Genomic DNA, 13,354 nt, shown 5'->3' on the forward strand with positions numbered 1-13,354 from the left:
GTACATACCAACGCTCCAGCCCACGTGGCCTCAGTATTAGAGACTACCGGAACATACCAACGCCCTGACCTACGTGGCCTCAGTATATTAGACACTATCGGTACATACCAACGCTCCAACCCACGTGGCCACAGTATATTAGACACTATCGGTACTTACCAACGCTCCAGCCCACGTGGCTTCAGTATTAGACACTACGTGGCCTCAGTATTAGACACTACTGGAACATACCAACGCCCTGACCCACGTGTCCTCAGTATATTAGACACTTTCGGTACATCCCAACGCTCCAGCCCACGTGGCCACAGTACATTAGACATGGCCTCAGTATTAGACACTACCGGAACATACCAAAGCCCTGACCCACGTGGCCTCAGTATATTAGACACTATCGGTACATACCAACGCCCTGACCCACGTGGCCTCAGTATATTAGACACTTTCGGTACATACCAACGCTCCAGCCCACGTGGCCACAGTACATTAGACACTATCGGTGCATACCAACTCTCCAGCCCAGGAGGCTTCAGTATTAGACTCTATCGATACATACCAACGCTCCAGCCCACATGGCCACAGTATATTAGACACTATCGGTACATACCAAAGTTCCAGCCCACGTGACTTCAGTATTAGACACTACCGGTACATACCAACGCTCCAGCCCACGTGGCTTCAGTATTAGACACTATCGATACATTCCAACGCTCCACCCCACGTGGCTTCAGTATTAGACACTACCGGTACATACCAACACTCCAGCCCATCTGGCCTCAGTATATTAGACACATAGAGACATTCCAACGCTCCAACCCAAGTGGCTTCAGTATTAGACACTACCGATACATACCAACGCTCCAGACCACGAGGCCTCAGTATATTAGACGCTATCGGTACATACCAACGCTCCAGCCCACGTGGCTTCAGTATTAGCCTCTACCGGTACATACCAACGCTCCAGCCCAGGAGGCTTCAGTATTAGACACTATCGATACATTCCAACGCTCCAGCCCACGTGGCTTCAGTATTAGACACTACCGATACATACCAACGCTCCAGCCCACGTGGCCTCAGTATTAGACACTACCGGTACATACCAACGCTCCAGCCCAATTGGCTTCAGTATTAGACACTACCGGTACATACCAACGTACCGGTACATACCAACGCTCCAGCCCACGTGGCCTCAGTATATACCAACGCTCCAGTACACATTGCTTCATTATTAGCCACTACCGGTACATACCAACGCTCCAGCCCACGTGGCCTCGGTATTAGACACTTCCGGAACATACCAACGCTCCGGCCCACGTGGCATCAGTATTAGACACTACTGGTACATACCCACGCTCCAGTACACATTGCTTCATTATTAGACAGTACCGGTACATACCAACGCTCCAGCCCACGTGGCTTCAGTATTAGCCTCTACCGGTACATACCAACGCTCCAGCCCAGGAGGCTTCAGTATTAGACACTATCGATACATTCCAACGCTCCAGCCCACGTGGCTTCAGTATTAGCCTCTACCGGTACATACCAACGCTCCAGCCCAGGAGGCTTCAGTATTAGACACTATCGATACATTCCAACGCTCCACCCCACGTGGCTTCAGTATTAAACACTACCGGTACATACCAACACTCCAGCCCATCTGGCCTCAGTTTATTAGACACATAGAGACATTCCAACGCTCCAACTCAAGTGGCTTCAGTATTAGACACTACCGATACATACCAACGCCCCAGACCACGTGGCCTCAGCGGTATTAGACACTTCCGGAACATACCAACGCCCCGGCCCACGTGGCATCAGTATATTAGACACTACCGGTACATACCAACGCTCCAGCCCACGTGGCCTCGGTATTAGACACTTCCGGAACATACCAACGCCCCGGCCCACGTGGCATCAGTATTAGACACTACTGGTACATACCAACGCTCCAGTACACATTGCTTCATTATTAGACACTACCGGTACATACCAACGCTCCAGCCCACGTGGCCTCAGTATTAGACACATAGAGACATCCGTCGTCATTGGCCTGGAAGCCTGGAGGACAGTCGTCTACGGAAAAAAAGTTAGAAATAGGACATGGTTTCATATTTGTTATAGCCACAATTCTGTCACCGGAAACATACATTGTAGTCACAAAGGACGATACGAGTGTCGTTCCTATTAATCTTCCTGAAAATTCACTTAAACGCTATTCGTTGAATGACTGAATGAATGAATGAATGAATCGCAGCCTCCACATACGCAGATAAAATCTAAAAACAAAGTTCGCGTGATAAGTAAAGTATTGGAACCTACAACAGTCAACAAGTGACACAAAACAATCTAAAACATTGCCAACCAGTTTAAGATTGCTGTATATACTGAACACTCACAGTTTAAACCCAGGTCATTTATGATTACCACAACATTCTCTCAACAAAGACTGATCCATTCTGAGGTTTATGCTACTGCTTAGTTGTTCAATTTCGCGGGGCTAATATGTTACGATTGTCCAGATCAGATCTAGCTCGTTGGGATAACACTTCGCGCAACATTGACAGTGGTTTTTTTGCGCTCAAGAGAGTACTTTTGGGTGATGGGATTTATTTTGCAAGCATTTCATCAAAAGAACGTTTTGTCTCCAATATTTGGCAGTAAAAGGGTATTCAATCATGGTATTAATATTCGCTTGGTACTTGGTACTTCGCGCTGTCTTAAACCCCCGTGAAAATGACCGACTATACAGAACTAATGACAGACTCTGTAGCGACCAATCACTAGTGTGACAGACTCTGTAGCTACCAATCACTAGTGTGACAGACTCTGTAGCGACCAATCACTAGTGTGATAGACTCTGTAGCCACCAATCACTAGTGTGACAGACTCTGTAGCGATCAATCATCAGTGCTGTAGTTACCGTAGTTAGCAATCCTCTAACTAGCCGCTAGGATTGTTATAGAGTCTGGTAGTGACGTATTGCCATACAATATAGATTTACATCAAGATTGAAGTTAAGTAAATGAAGAATGTTGCATTTCATTTTTAAATTCTGTGGCATAAATGGAAGATGTATGTAGTTTTCTAAATGGTTGTTGTTATTCAATGACAAAACTCATCAATATTTTTACAAGTAAATGAACGGATTGGTCAAAGATAGTATACTGTCTTTAACAGCCCTCCTTTGCAGACTTATTATTTCATTAACATGATCGATTTTCAATTCTTCAAATTTATTGTGTGAACAAAGGAATCACATAGCTAGTGTACCGTACAGGAGTATGAATGTATATGTGTACAAGTTTTCTGGTTTCTCATTACCCATTGTTCATGTAACATGTATTATAAAAATTGAATACATCACTCATTCGTGTTATAGTAACAACGTGAATACCTGTTAAGGAGGGGAGGATGGGGAAAGGGTACCAATTTGATTGGTCAGATCGGACGACGTACGTATCGGATATGCCTGAGGTGTTAGTAAACCACCGTAACAGATTGTACAGAGTTAGCGATATCAATATATTCACGTCTAAATCAATGTATTCCTTGACCACAAATATGTATCCACATACACTTGTTGCCTTGGTATATTAAAGCTGTACTTACCTTGTGCAAAAACCTGAAAAATCAGTGTCAAAGCTACAACCAGAAAATGGAGTGCCATAGTCTGCCTGAGTGAAAGAATAAATGTGGCGAGGATATAGATATACACCTATCTCAACATCTAATCCATAACAGAAAAAAATAAACATGTTTCGAAAACTTGTCTTTCTTAGTTCTAGTTTCTTGTTTTATTTTGATTTACTTTTAAATTGATAGGAAAATTTGTAAGTTGATTCTTAATTAATGAAATGATATAAATGAAAGAAATTATTATATGAACATTGTCTGATGCCTGATAAGATATAAGGTGCCAGTAACAACCCTTCGGGGCCGCGCTCCATGACATCTGGAAATATTCCCAGACTGATTAACTTACCTATAGCTGACAATCACGTGGTATGTAATTGTCAAATTTGCCAAATTCACATTTCGTACAAGATATTTTATTTTCTCGTGTTAACGATTTATATATTATACGCAATTTTTAGCATTTACTATAACAAGTAAACATGTTGTACTTATACATGTGCACTTGTTAACCAAACAAAAACGTATATCAATATGCACTCCTCCATATTGTGGAAATAACTACTATGGAATACAGGGGTGAATGTGACAGCTGTTTTGGTACCGTCTGGTTGCTTCAATCACTATCGTCTGACGCCGAATTTTGACATTTTGAGGCATCCTTTAATCTATTTAAATCTGTTTATGTAGTTTGCAATGCGTATCTTTAAAATAAAATCTGGAGCAGTATTCGACGAGAAAATATCGACACGTATTTAACGCGAAATGTAGTCCGAAGAGCTGTTATGTCTGTGAGCCGTGTAGTCTGAAGAGCTGTTATGTATGTAGGCCTTGTAGTCTGAAGAGCTGTTATGTCTGTAAGCCATGTAGTCTGAAGAGCTGTTATGTCTGTAGGCCGTGCAGTCTGTCTGTAGGCCGTGTAGTCTGAAGAGCTGTTATGTCTATAGGCCGTGTAGTCTGAAGAGCTGTTATGTCTGTAGGCCGTGTGGTCTGAAGAGCTGTTATGTATGTAGGCGATCTGGTATGTCTGTAGGCCGTGTAGGCTGAAGAGCTGTTATGTCTATAGGCCGTGTAGTCTGAAGAGCTTTTATGTCTGTAGGCCGTGCAGTCTGTCTATAGGCCGTGTAGTCTGAAGAGCTTTTATGTCTGTAGGCCGTGCAGTCTGTCTATAGGCCGTGTAGTCTGAAGAGCTGCTATGTCTGTAAGCCGTGTAATCTTAAGATCTGTTATGTCTGTAGGCCTTGTAGTCTGAAGAGCTGTTATGTTTGTGAGCCGTGTAGTCTGAAGAGTTGTTATGTCTGTAAGCCGTGGAGTCTGAAGAGCTGTTATGTCGGTAAGCCGTGTAGTCTGAACAGGTGTTATGTCTGTAAGCCGTGGAGTCTGAAGAGCTGTTATGCCTGTAAGCCGTGTAGTCTGATGAGCTGTTATGTCTGTAGGACGTGTAGTCCGAAGAGCTGTTATGACTGTAAGCCGTGTAGTCTGATGAGCTGTTATGTCTGTAGGACGTGTAGTCCGAAGAGCTGTTATGCCTGTAAGCCGTGTAGTCTGAACAGGTGTTATGTCTGTAAGCCGTGTTGTATGAAGAGATTTTATGTCTGTGGGCCGTGTAGTCTGAAGAGCTTTTATGTCTGTAGGCCGTGCAGTCTGTCTGTAGGCCGTGTAGTATGAAGAGCTGTTATGTCTGTGTGCAGTGTAGTCCGAAGAGCTGTTATGACTGTAAGCCGTGTAGTCTGATGAGCTGTTATGTCTGTAAGCCGTGTAGTCTGAAGAGCTGTTATGTCTGTAAGCCGGATATTGCGTTATGACACGTGATATCATTTATAACGCTGGACCAGGACATGTGATATTGGCGTCTCATTCCACTAATTTAGAGTCTTTTATGATGGTAATGGCCACGATCTAATTAAGAACTGCTCTAATTTCTTAACGCATGCAAAATGTATTAAAATATAGATAGAAAGTACAATATTTTAACGGAAATAACTTTAGAATAGAGTCAAATAACTGCAAACCTTTAACTTGTATTCGTCTCCCTATTTTTTCTCATGATTTCAATGTTGGTATGTATGGAAAGTTCAGAATTTTCTTTTCACAATAAAGATACCAAACCATAATGGAAAATGTATCACAGGAAGCTTTTGTGTTAAGAATACTTACAGTAAAAACTGTTAAACATCAATGTAGATGAGGCGACTAATGTGGTAATCACAGCATGTTTTCCTGTGTCCACTTTATTGATCTGCTGTCATTTTCCTAAAGCTTCTGTATATTTTTTAATTTTTTTTATCTAGGTACTATAGGTAGTCATTTTTTTGTTAGGATAGTGTGTTCAGATAATGAATAGTATGCCTGGAAGAAAATGTCCTTTAATTAGCCCTGTCAATGAGCACTCTTGTCTTTTTTTTCTCAGATTTTACGAAGACCAGAAATCCATAACAGACAAAGAAGCATGGGAGTTGTATGTTCTTTTAGTTCCATTTAAGAATTGGAAGTCTTTCGTGACAAAAGATCCATGTAGGTAGGAGATAGAGATATGGACATATCTGCTGTTACCCACTGCTTGTTGTTAAGGGTATCTTATAGTGGAAACCCCTGCAAAATAAGGAGTTGCCTTTGTGCCCTCTATGTGGGGACACCAAAGTGGCCAAATTTAACCTGCTGCACCATACATTTGGGATCTCTATCTTTTAGCTTTCTTGTCAACGTTTTTGTTTCCTAGCGCCTTGCTAACCGATGGATTCTGTCCTAAGTGTTATTAAGATGGCTGTTAATCACTGCTTAGCGTTCAGCATTTTGTGTAATGACAACAACTGGTTTACCCGTTGTCGGTTTACTGTGTCCTGATAGAATACTGTACTAGGTGGCTTTGATATGGTCTTTCAGTGACGTAGCACTATGAAGTCAGCCTCAGTGACGTAGCACTATGAAGTCAGCCTCAGTGACGTAGCACTATGACGTCAGCCTACGATCTGCGCTATTGCCAGGAGGGAGGTAAATACACGAACATGCCACCTCCAGGACAAATACAGGCCTACATAACACACGTCGAGTCATGGCCTTAAATGGTCCTAGCTGTTGGTATGACGTTAAACCTCCACGATACAAGTGTTAACCAGTATGACTTCAAAGTTAACAGTAAAGTACGCCTAAAAATAATGTTCAACACTGCTTGACCTTCTGTGACCTACTATCAAGCTCGGAAAAAGACTATACAGTGCCACCCATTACTGCGGTCATGTACCGCAGCTAATAAGCCTAGCAATTAGGGCTGCATGTTGTGCTCTTGTAATGAGAAACTTCTTTTCCAAGAAAGGCAATTGGAGATGTAATTGTAAAAGTTTTGGACCTAATTTTGTAAAAAAAACAAAAAAAACAATAGAAGGTCGAAGGTGATATGTATTGGGGATAGAATAGTGAGAATGAGTTCCGGGTTGTCAATATCTTTGTTTGATTCGGTGGCAAGATTTTTCAGAAGACTGTTGGCTCCCTATACGATCAAAATGTGCCCACTCTGGCGGACTGTTTTTGTATGAGGTTTAATTAATAGAAGACCTTGTCGGGACTGATATAATAATGCTTAGTCTTTATTTTTACTTTCAGATATGAGCCGTCTTTCGAGGAGATGGGCGGGGCAGCAGATCCGCTGAGCAGAAGACATCGAAGAATGCCCCCGACTCTGCAGGGCCTCCACATTTGTTACTGTAAAAAGGCAACTAATGCTGGCCTCGTGTTATTCACAGGTTCCTTTTGTTTTGTGCATGGGAAACACTGTCGTAACATAAGTTGATCTGCTGAACCCATCGCTATGTATAGCTATTACTCTTTCTCCTAACCCTTCTCTTTCTTTTTGTCGATGTATTCATCAATTTTATATACCCTCCCGAAGAAGATATCAAGGACACAACCTCGTGCTTTGCTTATTACATGTCAGACTAAGCTGTACAATGAGAGCAACGTTATTTCGATTTTCCTATTTGAAGTTTCCATTGCTTGTCGGCTGCTGAGTGACAAACTTACGACACAAGGTGCTGATAGATACCAGTTAATAATGCTGTGCATGTCTTATGATCGTCATCAATATCTCATATCTCATGGGGAAACATTCTATCACCTTGTGCGATATCATGGTCTATGGTATTAGTGTGCCTCGTAGTGTCATTATTATTTACCAGGGCCCGTATTCATGAAACCGTTCTCATGCTTAAGCATGGATTTTGTGCTCAAGCTTAATTTCTTGGTCTGTTTAAAAAATTATAAACAAATCTTATTTTGTAACAGATTTGGATTTTTTTAAAAGAGATTTGGACCCGAATACTGTTTTCAATGTTTACATTTAACATTTTGATCGTTTGACATGATATAAGTGAGTACCAAGAAAGTTGGTTTGAGCTCAGAATCCATGCTCGAGCATGAGAACGGTTTCATGAATACGGACCCTGGTTTTCAATTTGAGGACGACACATTATTTTGATTTGACATTGATTTAAAAAGCGTGTGTCATCGATGTGGCAGACGATGTATTGCCTTTCGAAACAGCTGGTTTGGTTTGGGTGCACTGAAGTATTCTCGTGTTTTCTTCATAAAAAAGTATATAAAATCTATACATATTTGGAATGTTTAAATGTTAAGGTGCATGACATCACCATTTAGTTTCTTTGCCTGTGCTCAATCGTTTTCTATTAGGTAGATCATTGTTATGAACAATTTGTGTTAGTACATTGTATAACCTACTAGTGGTGATATTAATTGACGTTATCAACATACACATGAATATATTCATTGTTATTACATTTTGATACCAGTCTTTATCAGATAACAATTTGTGTTAGTACATTGTATAACCTAGTAGTGGTGATATTAATTGACGTTATCAACATCCACGTGCATATATTCATGGTTATTACATTTTGATACTAGTCTTTATCAGATAACAATTTGATAGTATTTACTACCGCAATGATAGACATGTTCAGGCTATTAACGAGTGACAACATTAACTAACTTCTTATTGGTTAAGCGGCTCAGCGACGAAGTGACAACACTATGATGTGTTTTGTGCAAAATCATTAACTTTGCAATTATTTTTTTTTCTTTCTTTTGAAATGCATTTATATGGAATAACCAAGATTATTTTAAGGTCATACGGTATATACAAACAAAAACCAAAAACACAAAATCTATTTAATTGTTCATGAAATTCTTACAGAAATGAATAATATATGTATAACAGGACGTTGCAGAGATAAGTTTGTAGTAACCTTACAACGTTAAAACCTACATATTATATCTGTATTCTCTATACTAAACAGCGTTACTCTGCTGTCACCAGAAAAGCAATGTTCATATAGTGTACCATATACATGAATATCCTAGAGAGTGTCTCAGCCTTTATCGTGAACTCAAAAAGATATATATATAACTAGAATTATCTATATCAACTTATATTATAATGTACTAATATTGTAAACATGAACAGCAAACATGCTTACGGTTATCCGTTAATCAACATGGACTAGTATATATCAACAAGTAGTTGTATTATTATATTCTTAACATATTATAATGTGAATATTAATATAATTCACAATATTGACATAGCTTATTCATAATATTAAATGTATATAAGCCCGATATTCAACTATCTATGAGTCACTCAGTTAGCTAGTGAAGGAATATGTCTAAAACTCACTCATTACTCTAGTGAGTTCAAGAAGTAGCACAGCTTGACATGTTAACTTTCATAAGCAGTTAGAGTTATCTCCCCTTTACCAAATGACTTGCACATTGATATTCATTTCACTTTAAATTATAATATATTTATATGCTGATTTATACAAATGCATGCAGGAGAGAACTGATATAGACATAGCCTGTTGTTCGATCCAATTCATACAACATCATGAATAAAATTTGTTGAAATGAAATAAGTTGGATTTCCTGCATCCCTTTTAATAAGAAGTATTTCTTTCGCGTCTTCGAGATATTTACTCCATTCATAGTAGGGAGTAGTAGGCATAGTGAATTATATATAGAGAGCAAAATACATGGTCATTTTATCTCATCATCAGTATAAGTATTAATACCAACATGTGTAAATATACTAATCAAATAAATCGCATATTTCAATACAACAGTAACACCACTCAGCGACACTAATTTATAAAATAACACAAACAGCAGGTTTTTTTTTGTCTTATCAAATTTGATTTAAGGATGTACACCTCTGAGAAGTCTAAAAATTCCTGTATTAAACTTTTTTTCTTATATTGATTTTTGGAAAAAGGAGTTAATGGCATAGTAGAAAATGCAAAATAAACTATATGTCGGTGTGTTCGTTTTTGTGCTATGATCGGTCAAAGATACCAATTTAACACAACACGTGATTTAAGGTGATTTTTTGGGTTTTGACCATTTGCAGAAAAAATTCATACAATTTCTTCCAAGTGTGTTATTAGATATGTATGAAAGTTTGTAGAATTGATAAAAATATCTTTTTCTTTTAAATAATGGAAGTAAAATGTCTTAATCTTATTTTTTTAACTCAGAAAGCCGATTTTAGTTACCCCTACCCCCTATTTTTTAATGAAAAAATACTCATTTTTTTACCGTTGTGTGCAGATTAAACGCTTGATATAAAAAGTTCTGCTATTAAACTTTTTTTAATAGTTAATGAATTAAAAGAAAATGTGTTTCTCTTTCTAAAACATCCACAAAAATGGGGGGTCCGTGTGCTTTTTTTTTTGTCCCATTATCATTTGTGTTATTTTTTACCTTTTTCGGGGTCAAAAATCAAAAGTGCTTTAGTTCAACTAAATATGTAAAAAAACCTATCAATAACGAATAATATTCTAGTTTGTTGCATATTATTTTTATCATATTAAACAATATAAAGTTGAAGTGTCAAAAAAGGTGAAATTTTGGCCTTTTTTGAAGCGCAAGAAATACACATAAAGACACATTTTCAAAATGGCCGCCGAATTGTTTTTTTGTTTAAATACTTGTAAAAATAGTTCTACAAACAACAGGCATCTTGTTTTTTGGCATATTTTTCAGATGCGTATTTGTTAATAAACTTGATCATAATTTGTTAAATATTACAAAAACCTGTTACACCAGATCAAAACGAGACTTGAACGTGATTGAAACCTCAGAAGAGCACATCCTTAAGCGCTATTGCTTCATATTTGAGGTTAGAAATGACCATTGCAGCACAAACATAATATTTTGTAGTACAAAATAAATTAACATATTTCTTAATCATGCGCTGATTGGTTGAGTGACATGTTCTGCGTAGTTAATCTTGAAACAACAAATACTTCCCTGATTTTTACTTTATCATACTGTGGGTGAAGAGCAGCTACAGAAGGATGGCGAGCAAAAAGCCGAACAAACTTTCAACGATAAAACAACTCTGTCGACAGGTAATTATGAGAAGACACTTGTCTCATACCTGTGTATAAATAATGAAAGTGTGTTGTAAACGACATAGCTGTTTAATAACCACATTTGAATGTTTTGACTGTTACATTTATATGGAACTTGAATATATTTTTTGGATCTGCTGGTTTCTCTTCCTGTTATCATAAAAGTGTATCCTTAAATATAAATTATGCTCAGTTTTAATGTAACCCTAACCCCTAACCCTATGTTAGTTTTATATAATATTTCATCAACTGCGAGTGTCGTAGCTTGGTTATACATGCGTGATGCTATCCTCGTCTTTGCATCTGTTCAGCTTACAAAATTAAGTTCATGTTAGAGTAGGACAGCACACAACTTCATATAATTGATTCGGAATATTTGATACATTGTCTTATTTAAGCATTCTCGTTATGACTTTATATAAACGGTTGAATTAAATACAAGCATGGTATTACGCCGAAACGAATAACACTAAGCAGTCAACTTTAAAAATAACAGGGCTCTATATAAACAATGACGTTCACATTGTACTTCCGACACGCGGTCACATAAAGGTAAATAAGGACGTTAGTGTTTTATTTCCGACGCGCGGTCATATAAAGATACTGGAATGGGGTATTCCCTACATATCAGTTATTGTCTTCCTAATTCGATGGTGTGATTTTTATTTTAAAAATTCTGTAAGAAGGAAAATTATGAGGGTTTGAATAAAAATGTTTTACTGATATAGAATACCCCAAATAACTGTAAAAACAAATCAACCCTTTATCAAGTAGCTACACAAACACGTAGAAACGTCAAACGGTTTTTTTCAATTCAGTTTATATCAATAATTGCCGATCGTAATTCCAAAAAATAAAATGAATAACAATATAGATGTTTCATTTTGACAGCGCTTTTAGAATGTTGACTTAGTGTTATAAATACATATTTGTATACAGTAATTTTATTTTGACGTAGTGTTATAAACACACTTTTGTATACAATATGTTGACGTTGTGTTATAAACACAATTTTGTATATAGTATGTTGACGTAGTGTTATAAACACACTTTTGTATACAGTATGTTGACGTTGTGTTATACACACACTTTTGCATATAGTATGTTGACGTAGTGTTATAAACACACTTTTGTGTACAGTATGTTGACGTAGTGTTATACACACACTTTTGTATACAGTATGTTGACGTAGTGGTATACACACACTTTTGTATATAGTATGTTGACGTAGTGTTATAAACACACTTTTGTGTACAGTATGTTGACGTAGTGTTATACACACACTTTTGTATACAGTATGTTGACGTAGTGGTATACACACACTTTTGTATATAGTATGTTGACGTAGTGTTATACACACACTTTTGTATACAGTATGTTGACGTAGTGGTATACACACACTTTTGTATATAGTATGTTGACGTAGTGTTATACACACACTTTTGCATATAGTATGTTGACGTAGTGTTATAAACACACTTTTGTATACAATATGTTGATGTTGTGTTATAAACACAATTTTGTATATAGTATGTTGACGTAGTGTTATAAACACTCTTTTGTATACAGTATGTTGACGTGGTGTTATAAACACAATTTTGTATACAGTATGTTGACGTAGTGTTATAATCACACTTTTGTATACAGTATGTTGACGTAGTGTTATACACAAACTTTTGCCTATAGTATGTTGACGTAGTGTTATACACACACTTTTGCATATAGTATGTTGACGTAGTGTTATAAACACACTTTTGTGTACAGTATGTTGACGTAGTGTTATACACACACTTTTGTATACAGTATGTTGACGTAGTGGTATACACACACTTTTGTATATAGTATGTTGACGTAGTGTTATACACACACTTTTGCATATAGTATGTTGACGTAGTGTTATACACACACTTTTGTATACAGTATGTTGACGTAGTGGTATACACACACTTTTGTATATAGTATGTTGACGTAGTGTTATACACACACTTTTGCATATAGTATGTTGACGTAGTGTTATACACACACTTTTGCATATAGTATGTTGACGTAGTGTTATACACACACTTTTGCATATAGTATGTTGACGTAGTGTTATAAACACACTTTTGTGTACAGTATGTTGACGTAGTGTTATACACACACTTTTGTATACAGTATGTTGACGTAGTGTTATACAAACACTTTTGTATACAGTATGTTGACGCAGTGTTATAAACACACTTTTGTATATTGCATGTTGACGTGGTGTTATGAATACACTTTTGTATACAGTATGCTGACGTAGTGTTATAAACACACTT

General features: G+C 37.6%; 2 protein-coding genes across 8 annotated transcripts in view; one reads left to right on the plus strand and one right to left on the minus strand.

Annotated features, from left to right (window-relative positions):
- Positions 1–3,716, minus strand: part of LOC110453269 — a 12,496-nt gene extending 8,780 nt beyond the window's left edge. Inside the window, exons 1-2 of the mRNA XM_021502151.1 lie at positions 3,607–3,716; positions 1,978–2,070 (exon numbers count right to left, since the gene is read on the minus strand). Coding sequence (XP_021357826.1) covers positions 1,978–2,070; positions 3,607–3,664 — 151 coding nt within the window. The 5' untranslated portion in view covers positions 3,665–3,716. The remainder of the gene's footprint in view (positions 1–1,977; positions 2,071–3,606) is intronic.
- Positions 3,717–11,026: 7,310 nt separating this feature from the next.
- LOC110453270 (clathrin interactor 1-like) overlaps positions 11,027–13,354 on the plus strand; it is a 47,198-nt gene continuing 44,870 nt past the window's right edge. For all 7 annotated transcript variants that reach the window (XM_021502152.1, XM_021502155.1, XM_021502153.1 and 4 more), the window contains exon 1: positions 11,027–11,051. The gene's annotated coding sequence lies outside the window, so the exon portion shown is untranslated. The remainder of the gene's footprint in view (positions 11,052–13,354) is intronic.

This window comes from Mizuhopecten yessoensis, unplaced genomic scaffold (assembly GCF_002113885.1).
Source record: "Mizuhopecten yessoensis strain PY_sf001 unplaced genomic scaffold, ASM211388v2 scaffold7225, whole genome shotgun sequence".
NCBI classification, from domain to species: Eukaryota; Metazoa; Mollusca; class Bivalvia; order Pectinida; family Pectinidae; genus Mizuhopecten; species Mizuhopecten yessoensis.